Raw genomic sequence first — 19,107 nt, 5'->3', positions numbered from 1 at the left:
TGTATAGTCAACCAGCAGGAACAGTGTGTATATATTAACCATAACAAGGTTAAGTCAGTCAATGGCAAAATAAATTTCACTTGTATGGAAGGAGGTTGCACCATCTAGTGGCCAAGTACAGTTTCAGCTCATTATATTTGATGTCTACAACTCTACAATATATATCAGAGATATTTAACAACCAGTAAAATAAAAAAAACTGATCAGTGCAACTATTCTACAACAATTAAGCAATTAAATATATTAATAAACAGAAACACCATTCAATTTCATAGAAACTATTTATTCAATATTTCAAGTTCAAAAGTAAATATCAATCTTCAAACAAAGGAGTGTCTTTAACATGGGAGTGGTCAATTAATTTATAGGGAGTTTGTCGAGTAAGGCAGCTGGTATTTAAGTTATGCAAGTCATAACAGATGTATTATACAGGGTAAAAGGAGTCTATTGATATGTTAACAATACTTACAGTACATTCAACATACAGTTTGTCAAACTATATTATGTAACAGGGAGAATGTTCCTACAACTTCTGGATGATGATGGAGGAAGCCCCACCACCTCCATTGCAGATACCTGCCAGCCCATATTGGCCAGACTTCAGGTTGTGCACCATATGACCTACGATCCTTGCGCCGGACATCCTGAGGAAAAACAAAAACAAACCATCAGCTAACCGCTTTCAACCTGGCATCCCTAGGTTTTTTATATGCAAAAACATTATCAATTCATAATAATTTGTTCCCTCCGAAAACAGCTGATCTACAACCTCACAATGCATCGCAATGTGACGCATTGTGAGCTTGTAGATTGGCATAACACCGTTGTACAACATTGTATAAAGTAGGTTTAAGTGGTCAAACTTTATTAAAACGGTATCTTCATTTTCAGGATTTCAGCTTGGGTGAAATCACATTTAGTTCTAAACGGTAGATGACACATTTTATATTTAGTGTCCAATCAAATCCGTGATATTTTTAGAAATATGTTCCAGATAATAATAATAATGCCAGATTTCCACACAGGTCCTGCCCAGGCAGGTGCTTACCCAATAGGATGTCCCAATGACACGGCACCCCCGTTGACGTTGACCTTGGTGGGGTCAATGTCCAGCATTTTCATGTTTGCTAGGACAACTACGCTAAAAGCTTCATTGATCTCCCACATGGCGATGTCCTCCTTCTTCAGCCCACCTGCCTCCAGCACCTAGCAGACAGCAGAGGGAGAGCATGTGTTTACAGTTTCCAACACTTGTGCAGTCATGGAAATCCTCAAATGTGGGACAGCAGGTATAGTTGCTGGGCATGAGTGATATTAATATTTTATTTTGGTATATCTGCTATATGAAAACAGCAAAAGCATTAACTTAAAGATAAAGTAATCAACCAGCTCAGATTTTGTAGATGCCAATGGTGAGTGTGGTGATAATGATCGTGAATTAAGCTATGTGGTGGTGTTGGAGATATTTTGAGTTGTGATAAGATGTGATAAGATATTTATTTTAAAGTGAAATGTTACAGAAAATGTTTTAGAAACTTTGGTTATATAGCTAACATAACATTCCTGGCCATGACATAAGTCCAAATACTGTCAATCAATCTTTATCTGAGAGAAACCACAAGTAGCGATTCTACTCATCATTGTATGGTGAAACAGGTCTAAGAATCACACCTTTAGCACATAAAACTGTGAAAAAAACATAAATATACAGTACAGCCATTTCACTTGTCCACACATAGGTACCAGGACTCGTTTTGTCTTTATTATTGGCAGAATCATCTTTATGTGAAAATGTGAAATTTTTAGATCTGTTTCGACATACAATGGAATGTAATGGCCTCTCCCATGCTGGCAATGTCAATTTGTGGAGCATATTTTGCACAACACATTAGTGCTTGAGGAGAAAGGAAAAATGACCAAAAGAGCATAAAAAAACAAGGTACACACACATTTCTTTTCTTTGATATCTTTTTGTGCATTGTACATTTTAAGACTTTCCAAATTTCCATACTTTTCCAGGTATGGAAAACAGTAACTCATATTTCCATACTTTTCCAGACCTGTCCTGCTGTCCAAGCAGAACAGGTCTGATACAATCGGATTGCCGTTGGGAAAACAAAGCAACACCTTCCCAGTCATGACCAGTCAACAATGTGCAATGCTGTAGAGTGATGTAGATGGATCATTCCAACTGTCATGCGTTGTCAACCCCCCCCCCCCAAAAGGCCGGTTCGGAGACAGGAAAAAAACCTTCCTTCACTCACCTTTGGTACAGCGAATGCTGGAGCGATGGGAAAATCAATGGGTGCAACTGCAGCATCAGCAAATGCTAGAAGTTAAAGAATTGGAAAAAAATTAAAAGCTCAAACAAGAAACAGGACTTGAAATCAACACCCGCCAAATGTGGGTAAAAATGTAATGTTGGGTTATGCCGTCAAGTTACAGAATTGAACAATTCTGCAACAATTCTCTCTCACTCATTATACAACAGTATAAACTGTTTTTATTTTTGCTAATATTATTTTTCTGATGAATACGTATATTTTCTATGTTGTGTGTGATAGGTCTACATGTACACATATCCCTTACTTCATTATATCCCGATTTCAAGACTGTTAACCAGCATTATTTTTGTCACCATACTAGTACTTCATTATTTTATTTTATAGGATTCTAGGATTCTAGGAAGGCCATCAGACAGGCCTGTTTTGTTTTTTTTGCCATCACCTTTTGTCTTATTTTTGTGTGTGTATTATGTTCTACTATTTTAAGGATTTGTTTTATTTTCTCTTCCTTTCCCATGTGATTGATGGGAGTGGTTAGTTTAGTTTATTTATGTGCAAATAAACTAAACTAAACTTACTATAATGAATGATGGTGAAAATGGTGCAGTGACTTGCTTTGGCCAGCCGTTTTGCTTAGTGGAAAGTCTGAGTGGCTAGAAACAAAAATCCAGTAGCCATATTGGCTGGTGATCCAAAAGGTTCATTTCAAGCCCTTGATAATAAAGCTTTCAATAGGACAGTATCTAGATCATATCACGTTAAAAGTGGTCCTATAAAGCCCTTGTAAAGGGCCTTCCATACCAAGCACTAACGAAGATACCCTGATATCTAAACCTGATAGGGAGACACCCCCAACATCTTAGAAACAAACATTCTGGCTGATTACCCCCATCAGCACCGCCCTACTCTTCAAAAGCTATAACTATAACTACAGTATATCGTTCACCATTGTCTTTGTTATAGTTGAGGTGTGGACTCTGCCATCCAGATATAATTTATATGTTTTTAATAACTATATTAGTAGTAATAGTTATAGTGCGTTGTGTGAACAGCCCTTTACAGAGAATAAGGGCTATACAAATACATTTTACTTGAGCTGATGTATACCAACATGGTAACTGGTGTTAAAACACCTTTTTTTGCTGCAGTACAGATGAAACAAACGAATGTTTAGAGCAATATCAATGTTTGTGAGTACCATTACGACAGACATATTGTTTTGTCAAGGGCTTATGTATGTGTGGTGTATCTGAACCTGTACAGGTCCGTAACTTACAGACAACCCTGGCCAGTGGAGTTACATTCAGCCTCTTGGCAGCATCAGCAGTCATTAAAACAAGAGCTGCAGCCCCATCATTTAGTGTGCTGGCATTGGCTGCTGTCACTGTGCCTAGAATACAAACAGAGAAAAACTTAATGTCAAAACTGATATCCCTCAGTTTGGTACATCAGAGCGGAATTGGGTCTTGTGTGTATCTATGTAAACAGAAGTGCTCAATAAACTTGAGAATTTACTTTAATGTCTGATGGGTTAACAAGTATTTGAGAAACAGCTTCAAAATGATACAACATTTAAGCCATTTAAATACTGTACTAATTAAAGCATTAAATTGGCTGAAAAATCCTTCACAATATGCTTTAAACATTGAAAATATCTCTACAATGATAACTTACTTTAAACTAGCCTTTTGTTTTTACATGAATTGGGTATGCAATATAGCTCCCGTCTATAACTTAACTTTCTCCAAATTGGGCTAACGTTGAATGTTGATCACATAATTGTAGATCATTTATTAGTTCAAACAAACAAAACATGGCACTACATGGCTACATCTCATAATAATAGTATTAAATCCCTGAAGGTGACCGTGCATGTTTTCCACAAATGACTACACCAAACATCTTTGCCGAAAATAGCCGATCTACAAGCCCACAACGCATCTCATTGCAACACATTGTGAGCTTGTAGATCTGCCATTTTCCGCAAATGTTGCCCCTAGAACAGGGATAGGTTTCAAGTGGTTAATTTTCCACATTCACTCTCATTATTTGTCGGTTCCATACTCACCATTCTCCTTTTGGAACACTGCCCTCAGCTTGGCGACTTTGCTGAAGTCAACACGTCTCCATTCCTCATCCTCTGATACCACAACATCAGGCTTGCCTACAGAGTAAGTCATTATTAGTCATTAAACAGCTTGATTGAATGCTTGATTCTGATTGTTCAATCGCGACATTCAGTGGTTTGTTATTTCTCGATAGCAGACCGCTGCTATGAAGAACAGTTGCTATGGATGCACACCTGTGGTGCTTGATTTTGACTGTATCGACTCGAATGTGTAAACAAACAAACACTAACACACAATGTAATTTTACAGCAAAACAGTACCCTAAGAATGTTTTTGAAAACATTTGAGGCAACGAGAAATAGGCAATCCAGTAACAGAATCTTGATTCATATTTATTTTGATCAACACTTCCTACCGGAGTCTTGTGAGCCAACTATGTTGCGCTGGACGAACATTGGCATGGCCTTTTCAAGTCAATAAAATGTAATCCTTTTGCAGTTATATTTTCTATCAAATATTCAAGTTATTCATCCATGTATTAAAGCTGTCTAATAAGATAATTAACAGTGAGCCGATCATTATTGAGAAATAAACCCCATAAGGGTGAGTAGACCAATCCGCTTCGGTTTATTACTCAAGAATGACCAGCTATCACCTATAGGACCCACTGACATCAGCCCAAGGCAAAACAACGGTTATCTATACCATGGGTTCCCAAACTTTTCAGCCCGCGACCCCAAAATAAGGCGGCCATTGACTCGCGACCCCACCTAAACCTGGAGGTAATTTATGCACATAAACTTGCATGTTCGGTGCGCATTTGAAATGTATTAAACTGGTAAAATGTACTATTTGTAATCATTTTAGGTTGCATTTCATCCATTCTGTTGAAAAAAATAAGTTAAAATAAATAAAGATTATTATGACCCAAAATAATTTCACGACCCCACCGTTAGTCTCCCGCGACCCCAAGTGGGGTCGCGACCCCGACTTTGGGAACCCCTGATCTATACTGTACCTCTCTGAGGGATGCTAACTGGAACAATCTCTTTAGCCAAAACACCAGATTCATATGCTGCTTTGCTGCGTGTGTACGAGCCAATAGCATAGGCATCCTGCTCTTCCCTGGTGATCTGGCTATTCTTGGCTGTGTTCTCTGCACAGTTGCCCTGTTAATGACAATCAAGAATATGGTACAGACACATTAAAGGAGTAGTTCACCCAAAAAATTACTTATTTTCTATCAATTACACACCCCATGAAGCATTGAATTCATGGAGATTTTTTAGTTTTTAATCACCTTCCTAAGCCAATAATTTGATAACCGGCGGTCTCTCCGGTAGGAGACACTAAAGGCGGCTTTCCATATACATGGACTTACCTAGCCCCACCCCACACCGCCCACCACAGCAACGGTTTCCACTACAATGAAGTGGGTAGAGTGGTGTGTAAGTGGTACTAAACTGGTGCCTAAAAAGTACCCAGTCTTGGGTAGGTCTGAGCTGGGCTAAGCGGGGCTAAAGCTGTGATAAAGCTGATTGGTCGGCTCACAGCTGTGTCTGTCCACTCAGGTCTCTGTAAAATGTAAACACTACGGTAGCAGTGTTGCCATGTCCACTTATTATAAGCGACATAGGGCTTATTTTTCTGTAAAGTTGCTTGTAAATATTGGTAGTACTTTTACTCCACTACAATTATCTGAAAACTTATTAGTTACTAGTTACTAGTTACTTTTCAGATATAAATGATTACATTATAAAACATACATTAACCACTTAAGCCCTATTTTATACCTAGGCTATTTGAAAATAGCCGATCTACAAGCTCACAACGCATCGCATCATTGTAGATCTGCTATTTTCAAACATTTTAGTACTTACTTTTGGTACCTTAAGTAAATTTTGATACCAATAGTTTTTGTACTTTTACTCAAGTAATTCCAGACTTTCACTTGTAGAGTGCTTCTACATTGCAGTATTGATACTTTTACTTAAGTAAAACATTTGAGTACTTTTTCCACCACTGCTTGTTTCTAAAATGTAGTTGATTATTTGGGGCTTGTTTCCATATGTTGTTGAAACCAGTGGTTCTTAAACATTTTCATGTCAAGGACCCCCAAATGAATATGTATTTGTCAACATTATATATGTATAGATATTTTTTAAATAGCAGATGCACAAACTCACAATGCGTCGCATCGCTACGCGTTGTGAGTTTGTAGATCTGCTATTTAAAAAGATAGATAGTCGCTTCTTTTGGGATTGTTTTCATAGACCTAATTGCTTATTTTTTTCTGCTAAACCTGGCAACAATGAATGTGCGACGATACACGCTAATAATGTTTTTTATATAAGTGATGGCAACGTGTTTAGACACCACACAGGTCTTCCCAACAATAGCGAAGATTAAAGTCAGGGTGAACATGGCCAAATAATAACTTAAGAGCCAAACTAGCTCTGAGGAAACACGCTAGCATTTAGGCTAACCCTGTAGCCTGAGGCTAAGTTGGTGTGTTAAAGAAAGGGGCGTTGATTTCCTTCGGGAGGGGAGGGGATGGTGGGGATTTTGCGAGTGGGGACTTTTGTGCAATGGAAACGCAAGACATTTTGAAGCGGTGCGGTGCGGTTCTGGACTGCACTGGACAGTGTCGTGCTTAAGCTGTGATGGAAAAGCGGCTAAAGAGTCTCCTTTGTGTCTCCTACCGGATACATTAGCGTCTTTATTATTATCATCAAATTATTGGCTCAGGAATGCGACAAAAACAAAAGAATCTCCATGAATTCAATGCTTCATGGGGTGTGTAATTGATAGAAAATAAGTATTTTTTTCGGTGAACTACTCCTTTAAGGGATATATGTATAGAAAACATTTTTATGGGGGGGGGGAAATAATACATCCACAGATGATGATGATGATGTTTGGTGGTTCCTTGGCTTTTGAGACAATACCATAACGACGTTGATATCACGTGGTATGTTTCGGCAGCGATCACAGTGTGGAGAACCAAAAAAATAACGTGGGTCTAAAATGACTGGAACACAGACAACATGTTCCAATATTGTCTAACAGTCTAAAAGTCAGAGCTGAAATCGGTATGACAATAAGGCATAAATAAGTTACGTAGGTCCTACATTATACTCACATGACTTCCCAATCACGCGGTCTGTCTTTCATACACATCCAGTTATTATTACAATATGAATCCATTGGTTCATCCGTCATGTCTGTCGTGTCCAAAGATAAGCTCAAATTACATAGTTTGCAAATGAAACTGTCCCTTTTATTATTTTTTATCTGGGGCGATTTTAACCCTGACAGAAGTCAACCCAAAAGGGTGGTACTCATGATGATAGGGAAATCAGTAGTGCGACTGTCTTAAATAGACACAGCTTTGCTTGCACCACTTTAGAATGACCAGTCACAGCTTTTAGTGTTAACACTGTAGTAGAATCTTGTTATAGAACATTTTTATAGAACTCTTTCCTCCATTGGTGGGGTCTCGCCCCATCATCGCCCTAATGAAAAAAATGAAAAAAGATAACGCCACTATTACCATGTGGAATTTGTTGTAGACGTCAGTGAGGCCATCCTTAACAATGAGATCGTCCACTTTCAATCCTCCGTAGAATGGAGTGTCTCTGCCCATCACATAAGGTACATTGGACATACTCTCCATACCTCCTGCCACCATCACATCCTAAAAGAACATAAGCAAAAAACAAGGCAGGTTCAGTCGCTTAGGCAAAGCACTGAAACGCATAATTTTTTCTGTTCCAGTAAATAACAAGCATGTCCTAATAATCAGGATAACATCTGCAAACCTTGTTTTTGGTCACAACAATTGTGTTAGCTGATAAAGACCTTTGATAACACATTACAAGATTTCAATGTTAACCTATGAATATCTAGCTTCTGACAGAACCGAAATTAATTCTAAAATGTGGTGATAGAGATGCATCATCTGTGAATTTCAACAAGATGAGTTTGTACACATAATCTTTCAGCCATGACCCAGAAATATCAACCGATACTTGTCACAAAATAAACCCAATGTAGTATTTGGTGCTGCAGTAGCCAACTTTGGAAAAATGTACACAAATAAAAAGTCCACTTGACTTGAGACTGTTCAAGTACTACAACTATATTACAATTTGCTCATAATGAGTTGACAATTAATTGTTTAACTGTTAACAGCAAATGTTTATAATTAGAATTTCAAAAACACAGAAATTACTCAATGCATAATGTTTAAGTGAATATCTAATGAACGTGGTTTCAGGTTTATTTTTGGTTATTGTAACTCAGCGACCAAATGGAATGGAAGTCTCCTGCGCCCAAGTTTGGGTCCCAACCCGCACCATTGTATTAGATTAATACAGATGAAATTTCACCTGGTGTCCACACATTAGACTCTGTGAAGCCATCATAATAGACTTCATTCCAGAGGCACAGACTTTGTTGATGGTTGTTGCTGGAGTGCCGAGAGTCAAACCTGGAAACAACAGGGAGGCAGGTTGGCTTTTCAAACTGAATAATGGCAATCAGGTGTTTTCTACTATTATTTTACATTATGTTTTTATGAGTAAACCTACTCAACTTGGCCCCAATATTGCTGACATGTTCTCACTTTGCTTTTTAACAACACCCCACATGCTGTCAGTATAAATACTGTACATAATGTTCGTTTTGAGGACAGAAGGACTGAAGACATTTTTCACCACTCTCCTCAACTACACCTCACCTCAGGTCATTTCACAGTTTGGCATTGGCTGTAACTAACAACTGCAAATGGTTTTAGCTGCAATCTGGGGGTCTGGATTATGATGGAATTACAGAGTTATAATGGAATAATAGACTATGGAGTAGCCTGCCCTACCTCAGGTTAGCTTACTTACCAACCAGTATTAAATCTCTATTTTTTTTAACAGAAAGCCTTTTTATCCCCCAAGTCAGCATGCTAATGTATCTACTTCTAATATCTAGTATGTTCATTGTATGTTGCCTTGTCCTCTGATCACTGTGACTTTTGTTTATGCATTGTCTGATTTTAATGTTTTCTTTCAACTTTGTAACTTTCTTAAGAAAAGTGCTACATAAATAAATGTTATTATTATAATAGTTCATGTCTGTTATCAACTGATTCCCCACTGTTGAAACACCATGCAACAATCAAGATAATCACATTCACATCGAAATGTAATATATTCGATCCATTTTCAAAATATTTACTACATTTTCAGTTTACCAGTCCAGCCAGCAGGACACAAGATCACAAACATAGGGGAAGTCAGCTGGCTCAACTAGGCTTGTCTCGCTAAGGTAACCTTGGCAATGTTATACAGGCATGCGGGGAGAGGCCTTCAGATAATGAGTCTACTGTAGAGGAGATTCAAGCAGTCTGCCGTTTCTTGTATCCTTTAAGGAAATTATATTTGTTTCTCAGTGGGTATCATTCATACCTGCCCCAAGTAAGGCTTGTCTTGTGGGAGCTTGTCCTTCCCCTGCTTGCAGCACATTGCCCATGTAGACCTCCTTCACCTCCTCAACAGGGATTCCTAAATGCAAGAAATGTGACATCAAGTCAATGACAAAACAGCACTTTACCAAAATACACTATGTTTTCTTTTGTGGAGCCGCACTCTGTCCAGGGTACTGTGTTTCAGAAAGAAAGGGTCAATGGCCACATCTAGTTTCATACCTGCTTTGTCAATGGCTCCCTTGATGGCGATGGAGCCCAGTTTGGTGGCTGGAACTGATGCTAAGCTCCCTCTGAAGGACCCCATGGGAGTGCGGACTGCACTGACAATGACCACTTCCTGAGATCACACATTACAGTTTATAGTATTTAGCACAGCTCCATAACAATAACATCTTAGTTTTGTATATACTAGACTAGACACACACACACATTACATCATGTTACATAATGTACATAACATATATGGAGACCACTTCAAACTAGATTCTCATCTAGTATATGGCCTGAAATAATATGAAGTAATAATATGTCACTATCAGTATGATAGTGATGCTATGCTTTTTTATTTGTTGGTGTACTCACATTTAGAGAAGGGCGAGATGTATAATTCCTTGACAGGTACTTGTGAGCCTGGAATGACAGAAAATAGTACACGCTAATGGCATCAGCTTGAAGGTATTTTTGCTTTCAAATGTATGTTTTTGCTATTCTAAATTTCATCTCTTTTCATCTCTAAAGATCAAGGTATTTCTATTGTACTTTAACAAGATATTGCATTTTTATTCTACAAAAGATGCAAACCTAAACTTAGCCCTACTGGGTCAATAACCTTGAGCCTTTCCAAATAAAAAATAAAAACGTTCTGTAAAGACACCTGCAAAGGTTAAACCCAGTGGTGGAAAAAATACACAAATGTTTTTACTTAATTAAAAGTATCAATACTGCAATGTAGAAATACTCAAAGTACAAAGGTATTGGTGTCAAAATGTACTTAAAGTACCAAAAGTAGAAAGTACTCATTATGCAGAATGTTCCATTTCACAGAACTTTACACCACTGACATGGTGATCAGTGCTGTGAAAAGGAGTATTTATAGTATAAGCCAGTAAGCCACTAGTCAGCAGCACTGTATCCGCTGTGGTACAGTACTTGAGTAAATGTACTTACTTACTTTCCACCACTGGCTAGCAGCAGTAGCAGTGCACTAGCATAATGTTTGCGACATCGAAGATAAAACAGCAGGTTTTTCATGCAGACGTGCCCATGTCAGTGGTCACCACCCTACTACTTCTACTACTACTACTCACCAGCCTCATGCAGCCTTTAGAACGCATGGTCAAAAGTCCACTAGATGACATCATGTTGCACTAAAACAGCAGCGGACTGTCTGTACTTTGTATCACACTGAATGGACCCTCTTCACCTTCAGCCTGGCAGCGGGGGGAGGGGCAACTTCATCATCCAATCGCATGTGTGGGTGCGTTTGCTCGACGTCACCAGAAGCTCAAGCATTGTGGGTATTGTAGTCCAACAACCTAACACACAATGGACAGAGGAACCGAGAGGAACCCCAAAGATGGTTGATTTATGAAGATGCTCCATCTCAATTCGAGCCACTAGAGGCAACATGCATGGTACACAAACCTAAATTCCGAAGAAAATCATGCATTTTCTTTAAAGATGAAAAATATTTTATCAAGAATAATTGACCGCATGAACATTACCTTTAGTAGTCATTTTAATAAGTTGCTTGATTCAATATTTAGACATTTGATATTCGTTTGATCAGGCACGCCCCCCCTCCACTGCATGAAGAAAACACACATGCCTGACTGGATGCATGAGTAATTTTAAATGTCTGGCATTAGAAAATGGGGGGGGGGAGTATTATAATTTTTAATAAAATTCAAAAACCAATGGAAAACTTATTGGTGCTAGTAATTGCATCTAGTCAAACACGTGTTCACAATTGCATAAACACAATTTCAACAAAGAGGGCACTCTTTACAATGACCATGAATGATTGATTGATTGAATACTTTATTAACAGTTTGCAAAAAGGTACAATAATGTTAAAAGGATAAAGCAAAAAGCACTGAGAGCTTGTTTCTATTGTGGTCCTAGGTATTCAATTCATCAATACATATAAAGACATACAATACTATACAACAAATCCTCAATAGGAGCAGTAAATGTATATTTACAAAAAAACAGAGGGGGGGGGGGGTACAATTCTTTTGGCAAGCTAGAAGACTTGTCTAGGTCAGTTGCAAATTGCATAATGAGTCCTGAATCAAAAGCAATAAATCTGTGTATGCAATGATACACATTAGGGACAGGGTTATTGCCCAGATACTAGGGCACTTACGTACAGTATATTACACTACATAAGACATTATCATTTACTGTAGGTTTAATGTTCGCTTTGATTGTTGTTGTTACAGTCTATATATATACAGTATAGTACTAGCCTATATACATATATCTCAGTGTATTCATACACTATTCTGTATTCATATCTACACACGATTAATTCAAAGTAACAACAGCATAGTAAATCCAAAACATATGCATATACCGGTACATATACAAATTATGTCTCAACAGCTTAATAATGGTAATAAACATATTATGACATTCAATGACATTCACAGTGCCTTTTTAATATTACATCAGGTCAGATGGTCTAAAGGTACTGGTGCATTCACACCAAATGTGTTGACGGACATCAAGTTAACGGTTCCAAATTCCTTTTCTATGGAGAGCATGCAATGCGGCCGGGCAGTGCATGATGGATAACGCGGCTAGTTTCTGTCACTGTATCTGAAATGTGCATGAAGTTGGTTTAATTCAACTTTTTGCAAAGTCTAACACAACACAGCCGGCTCACTACGATCCGGTCAAATCATCAAAGTAGACTCAAATATGATTCAAGGTTATGTTTCTGCATTGCTTATTTCTCACCTCAAATATTTTCGGAAACACATTTTAGCGTAGCTACCTAATTTAGCTGTAAATCAGATTGTAAATGGTAAATGGTAAATGGTGCATTTATATAGCGCTTTTATCCAAAGCGCTTTACATTGATTGTGCCATTCACCCATTCACACACACACATTCATACACCGATGGCGGAGGAAACCATGCAAGGCACCAACCTGCTCATCGGGAGCAATTAGGGGTTCAGTATCTTGTTCAAGGACACTTCGACAGTAACTCTGGGGGAGCGCCCCAGCCCGGGATCGAATTGGGAACCTTGTGGTTTCCAGTTCACTCTACCCGGCCACTCTACCCCTGAGGCACTGCCGCCCCAGATTGTATATTAGCCTACTTGGCCGCCATGAAAGTGACGACAAAGCAAAAACCTAGCAACGCCCAATGAGGCATACGTAACTGTGATACAGAGTTAGGTGCTTCAGCTTCTAGACCATAAGCGCAACGCAGCCAGTAGCCGTTCCTCAGCACACGGAACAGCCTCCTAGTCGGCAGGTAGTACTCATACATGTAGCGTCCAGCGTACACATAGGTGTAACCTAGGGGACAAAGGGTTGCAAACAATAAAGTTAAGTATCAGAAAATGCCACTAATGAAAGTGCAGCAGAAAAGATAGACAGGGAAGTCATGTTTTTCTCACACACAAGTCACCCACTGGCACCTGAGCAATGGATGAGCACTCGAAGCAATTGCTCCACCATGATAATTAGAGATGGAGCATTATTCCCCAACTTATCACATAATAATGTTAATGAGTACGGCTACACACTAACATCATCGTATCCACAAGTTTCCTAGGGCGTTGTGGGCATCACTTCCTGTCGATTTGATCAGGTATCAGGTAGTCTCGCGTTACCAGACTGTTGCCTCCCACAATTTTCAAATGTTTCCGGGATACAGTCTGGAACTCGGAAGCTCTGATCATGATTAGAATATAAACCGGATGTGGAGCCTCCTCTCCATTTCCGTTTCGTCTTTACAGTCGCGCAAATTTATCCTAATATAAATAAAAATCATCTAAGTATACATAACTTGCTGCTTAGCAGAAATGGAAACTAAAAAGTAAAGTGTAAAGATATTTTAAAAGATATTTTCGTGAACGGAAGTGCCAGTTTCCTCTCTCGGATTTTGGGAGTTGTAGTTCCAGACTCTATATAGCATTCAGAGATTGTGGAATAGTTGTCTGGCTACGCGAGACTAGGTATCAGGGATCAAATCGACAGGAAGTGATGCCCACAACGCCCTAGGAAACTTGTGGATAGACATATTTCATCATGCAGTCGATATATTTTCCAGACAAAAATAGCAAATGCGATGTAACATGAGAAAGTAAAACAAGCAAAGTTTAAAGAGTAGCCTATGAGCTGACCAAAAAATATTGCTTATATGCATTTGATAAAATGACTAAATAAATTAAACGTGGTCTAAATGAATAGAGAGGGAGGGAGAGGGAGAAAGATAACCTATTTCAACCATGGAATAACCCGGTCAATGCTGGGTACAGTACCAAAAACCTGAACACACTGATCAAGGAGTAGCTTTGCACAATAACCCTGGCAATGCCAGGCAAGCTGACATGCCAGGCTTAAATACAAGCAGAAAACACGTCATGTCCCTTTATTGTGAAGTGATGTAAATTGCAGTGCATTCTGTTAATAGAACTTGGTTCATATGATGACAGGATGAATCATGTTATGGTAACCACTGTCAGGGTGACCCACCTCTGTATTGGAAGGCTGCTGTCACCTTGCCGTCAACATATGAGACCAACTCATTCACTTGTTTGGGTAATCCCTTGTCCATCGTCTTCCTGGCCTCATCAAAGCTGAAGCAACACAAATGATGATGAGCCTACGATTCACTGTTCTCATTCACTCATCATCAGAGAAACCACAACGTAGAACACATGTATCTGTACAATATTTTGAAAATGTGTACAGTCTTCTGAGCATACCTATAGTACTTGCTACCAACAAAGAATAACGTCTTGCGTGTTGCTTCATCGTAGAGGGCAGCATCAACGTTCTTTACATCTTTGGGTAAACCAAAACTGGTGAGGTCTTTGGGGTAGCCTGGCACAAGATCGTAGCCGGAGAAGCCCCATACTTCGCGACCTGGAAAACAAAAGTACAAGATGAGTTTTTAATGTGTAAACCTGTGTGTACTGTACACTTCAAAACACACACTAATGATGAAGTGCTGGAGGAAGCTGAAGAAAACGCATGCCTTTGAAGAAGTAGATTCTGTCTGACTGACGACTCTCATAGGCAGCATCGATGTTGGCAGGAGCACTGGGCCAGAATGTTGTGATGAGACTCTGCTGGTCGGGTTTGTTGCTCTGTGGGTGGCTTCGCCAGAAGAAGCTGACAACAGATAATGCCAGAGCATTACATCTTATCTTAGCATTTAAGCCAGTTAGAGAAAGCAATTGCATGATGATGCTTTTTTCAGATTCTTGGTCATCTGAGGTGTACAGTATCATACCTGTCTTTGAAGAAGAGCATTTCTCCTCGCAGCATGGTTACAGCATCCAAGACCATGGTTGAGTCACATGCATCAGGGGTGGTGGGGGGCTTGGGTCCTGGCTTTCCTGGGCTCACATCAGTATTAGCACCTGCAGGTCAAATCGACATCTTCAAATATAGAGAGCTGAACTTAAGCATAAGTCCTGCAGGAATCCATTTTGGATTTGGGCTATTTTATTAAACACATTTAAAAAAATGAAGGAAAAAAGAAAAGAAAAGAAGGCAGTTAGTTGTTTTAAATATATTTTACCATAGAGAGACTGGATGCCATTAACATCATCACGGGGCAGAACAAACTTGTCTGGGTTCCTATAGCTGTAAGTGGGGTACATGAGAGCACCAGGGTCATCAGAGTGGGATAGACCCAGGGAATGGCCAAACTCATGGGCTGCTACCATGAAGAGGACATAACCTGCAGGGAAAAAAAACAAAATCTACTGAGGGACAAAAAAATGCTGTGTTTGTTGTTGTTGTTGTTGTTTCCCCCCCCCATACTGCCAACAAAGAGGAAACTTATAGAAAGATGTGTAGGCTATAATTGTCCACTGGCTATCAAACTCACCTCTATTGGACTTGAAAGTGAATCTCTCATCTTCATCAAAATGTGCATCTCCTCCGATGCCACCGGATGGCGCAAAGGCATGAGCTAAGGTGCCTCCTGGACCATCAAAGGGGTAATAATCACCATGCGCTTTAAACAAGAACATATTTATGTGAGTGACTGACAATAAGAAATACTAGTCTACCGTCTACGGCTAACAAACAGTATCAGGGCTAGCATTGTCTGTGTTCCATTGTATAAAGACAAAGTGGACAAAGAAAGCTTTAGTGGGTCTGTAAATATAAAGTCAAATATAAAATGTAAAATACAAAATAAATAAATGTTTTTGAAAATGGTGCCCAGAAATACCTACCAGTGGTGTAAAGTAACTAAGTACATTTACTCAAGTACTGTACTTATAAGTACAATTTTGAGGTACTTCTTACTTTACTGGAATATTTCCAAATATCTGTACATTTACTTCTACTCCACTACATCTCAGAGGCAAATATTATACTTTTACTCCATTACAATTATTTGAAAACCTTAGTTACTTTGTAGATTTTAATTATTATTACAAAACATACATTAACCACTTCAGCCCTATATACATTTCGACCATTTGAAAATAGCAGATCTACTCGCTCACAATTGCGATGCATTGTGAGCTTGTGGATGCATTGTGAGCTTGCAGATCTGCTTTTTTCAAACTTGAAAACTGAAATGGGACATTCTGCAGAATGAGTGCTTTCTACTTTTGGTACTTTAAATCCATTTTGATACTAATACCTTTGTACTTTTACTCAAGTAAATATTTAATTCCGGGCTTTTACTTGTAACAGAGTATTTCTACATTGCTTTAATACTTTTACTTAAGTAAAAAAATGTAGTACTTTTTCCACCACTGCCTGGTATCCACTGTTCCACCCATTAGTGCTAAAATGATTTTAACACCACAACAACAACACATGCGTTTTTTTGAGCAGGGATGATCCTATACTCCAAGCCATCTACTGATGGAGAAATGTCATAAGGCTTTCTTATAACTTGTGCTCCTACAACTGGAGATGTCAACACACACAGGATGTACTGTATCTACTCTTATCCTGAAGTCAAACATTGTCATTGTCTAATATTTCCTACACAGTCATCCTTATTCATTATGAATGTGATATGCATTTCTAAACTTAGTCCTTATTCATTATGAATATTATCAAAGCATGCATACAACACAAACATACAGGTTTACAGTGGATCATACAGTGGTTCATTTGGGGTATAGATTTGAAACTTCCATTGGAAAATGAGAGTTATTTTCGACTTACAGTGGCTGCCAAATGTGATCATGATGTCAGCGGTGCCGCTATCAAGTCTTGTGAATCTCAGAGGGCTATGCTTGGCCCACACTTGCAGAGCTTTCTCTATAGTGGTATCTACTTCAGACACAGGCATGTCAGGGGTGTAGTTCACGATCCTGTGGGTCAATTAGAAAGACATAGTTGTTTGTAAACGTGTCTAAACTGGAGGCTTTTGTGTGTTGTCTGAACCTGTTATCATCCTTAGTATTCACCCCCCTCGGATAAGAGGGGGATGTGCATGTCTGTACATGTTTGCATAGGTTAGTCTCTTACCTGTAGGTAACGCTATTTTTCTCCCACTTGAGGTTTCCTCCAAAGGTGGTGAAACGAGCAAGTTTGACATCGGGAACGCCACAGCGAGACTTCTTCATCAGCGCTATCGTCTCAGTGTCCAGCGTTCCAGTGATGTTAAGCCCAAAGAACCTCTGCATTTCACTGAGCTTGGACAGCGCTGGGCTGCCCCCTGATCTGGACGCCTTACCATCCTCCTCTGTCTGGTTGAAGAAGTTCTTCAGGTAGTTCTGCAACACACATTAGATAGATATGACAGATGGATGGAGTGACAAGATAACATAGTCAGGGGATATTAAAAAAAATCTTGGAATAAATTCCTTACCCAAAAAAATCTTCACCAATGTGTTTGTAAAGGTGTCTAGTAACAAATCTCACAAAGACTGAAATGCAGTTTCCCTAGGAGAATTTGTGACAGCTCCTGAAAGTTGGGGTACCCACCATAACCTTATGCGGGGGGGAAAAATCTAATTTTAATTCTGTTTTAAGTAGCATTTGAGGGGTCAAACTAGGGTGTTTTTGTGATTCTGAATCCATTGCAAGCATTTGTTTTGCACCAAAACCACTCCTTGGGCTAAAAACGGCCATAGCCATCCTTTTCCAGGTATAGGCTACTTTTTGTGTAAAAAGCCCAATGAGATTGGATCGTTTTTAGCCCAAGGAGTGGTTTTGGTGCAAAACAAATGCTTGCAATGGATTCAGAATCATAAAAACACCCTAGTTGGACCCCTCACAGGCTACTTAAAGCAGAATTAAATCCCCCCCCCCCCCCCGCATAAGGTTATGGTGGGCACCCCAACTTTCAGCAGCTGTCAAAAAACTGCATTTCAGTCTTTGTGAGATGTGTTACTAGACACCTTTACAAACACATTGGTGAAGATTTTTTTTGGTAAGGAATTTATTCCAAGATTGGACATTTTTCTGCTAATATCCCCTGACTAACATACATACATACAAGATAAGAATATGAATCCAGAAATTCTGTGTTGATATACAGGAATACTGAGGTGAATGTGTGTACAAGATAATTATAATTAGGCCTCCATTAAGCTCAAATTTCTCATAAAAATTAAAAATTATATTGTAAGCTACAGAGTAGATACCTACCTTTGCAAAATCTTCATCTTTTACAGCATTGTCTGATATCGGCAGAGAATAAACTGCAGTTGCCAAGCTTAGAATGAACAGGCTGAAATAGTTCATGCTTCTTGGTTGGTTGCGTCCTGAGTTTCTGTGGGGCAGGCAGGTCTTATATAGCCTACTAGTAAGACCAGGAGAGTTGAGCAACACCTACTTGAGTCATTGAAACCAGAAACATGCTCCATGTGGATAATAGAGGAAGTTTTGATGATGCCGCTGCCTGGTTAACTTATAGGGTTTCCACTGTAAAATGCTGTAATCATGTTGACATTATTGCCAACATGATTACAATATTACACTGCGATATATATATATATATATATATATATATATATATATATATATATATATATATATATATATATATATATATATATATATATATATATATACATATATATATACACTGCTAGGCAATAGTGAAT

The 19,107-nt window shown here is 38.9% G+C and overlaps 3 protein-coding genes across 3 annotated transcripts in view; all 3 read right to left on the bottom strand.

Annotated features, from left to right (window-relative positions):
- Positions 1-262: 262 nt before the first annotated feature.
- acat1 (acetyl-CoA acetyltransferase 1) lies at positions 263-11,273 on the bottom strand. The gene is made up of 12 exons (XM_080434854.1): positions 11,141-11,273; positions 10,416-10,463; positions 10,053-10,170; positions 9,814-9,909; positions 8,746-8,846; positions 7,908-8,051; positions 5,373-5,523; positions 4,354-4,449; positions 3,562-3,675; positions 2,265-2,329; positions 1,049-1,206; positions 263-644 (listed from the first exon to the last, which is right to left on the bottom strand). Exons 1-12 carry the CDS (start codon positions 11,192-11,194, stop codon positions 524-526), a joined length of 1,266 nt encoding a protein of 421 aa, XP_080290980.1. The 5' UTR covers positions 11,195-11,273; the 3' UTR covers positions 263-523.
- Positions 6,131-19,107, bottom strand: part of acer3 (alkaline ceramidase 3) — a 90,390-nt gene continuing 77,413 nt past the window's right edge. The window contains exon 12 of the transcript XR_013933572.1: positions 6,131-6,147. The gene's annotated coding sequence lies outside the window, so the exon portion shown is untranslated. The remainder of the gene's footprint in view (positions 6,148-19,107) is intronic.
- On the bottom strand, positions 11,559-18,795 carry LOC308090011 (collagenase 3-like). Its single transcript, XM_080435039.1, has 10 exons — positions 18,650-18,795; positions 17,525-17,772; positions 17,219-17,367; positions 15,915-16,043; positions 15,603-15,764; positions 15,312-15,441; positions 15,054-15,190; positions 14,782-14,941; positions 14,549-14,652; positions 11,559-13,366 (listed from the first exon to the last, which is right to left on the bottom strand). The coding sequence occupies exons 1-10, from the start codon at positions 18,743-18,745 to the stop codon at positions 13,161-13,163; spliced, it is 1,521 nt and encodes a 506-aa protein (XP_080291165.1). The 5' UTR covers positions 18,746-18,795; the 3' UTR covers positions 11,559-13,160.

Source organism: Gymnoscopelus braueri (assembly GCF_963280865.1).
Source record: "Gymnoscopelus braueri genome assembly, chromosome: 8".
In the NCBI taxonomy this organism is placed as follows: domain Eukaryota; kingdom Metazoa; phylum Chordata; class Actinopteri; order Myctophiformes; family Myctophidae; genus Gymnoscopelus; species Gymnoscopelus braueri.
This window is presented reverse-complemented; position numbering and strand designations above follow the sequence as displayed.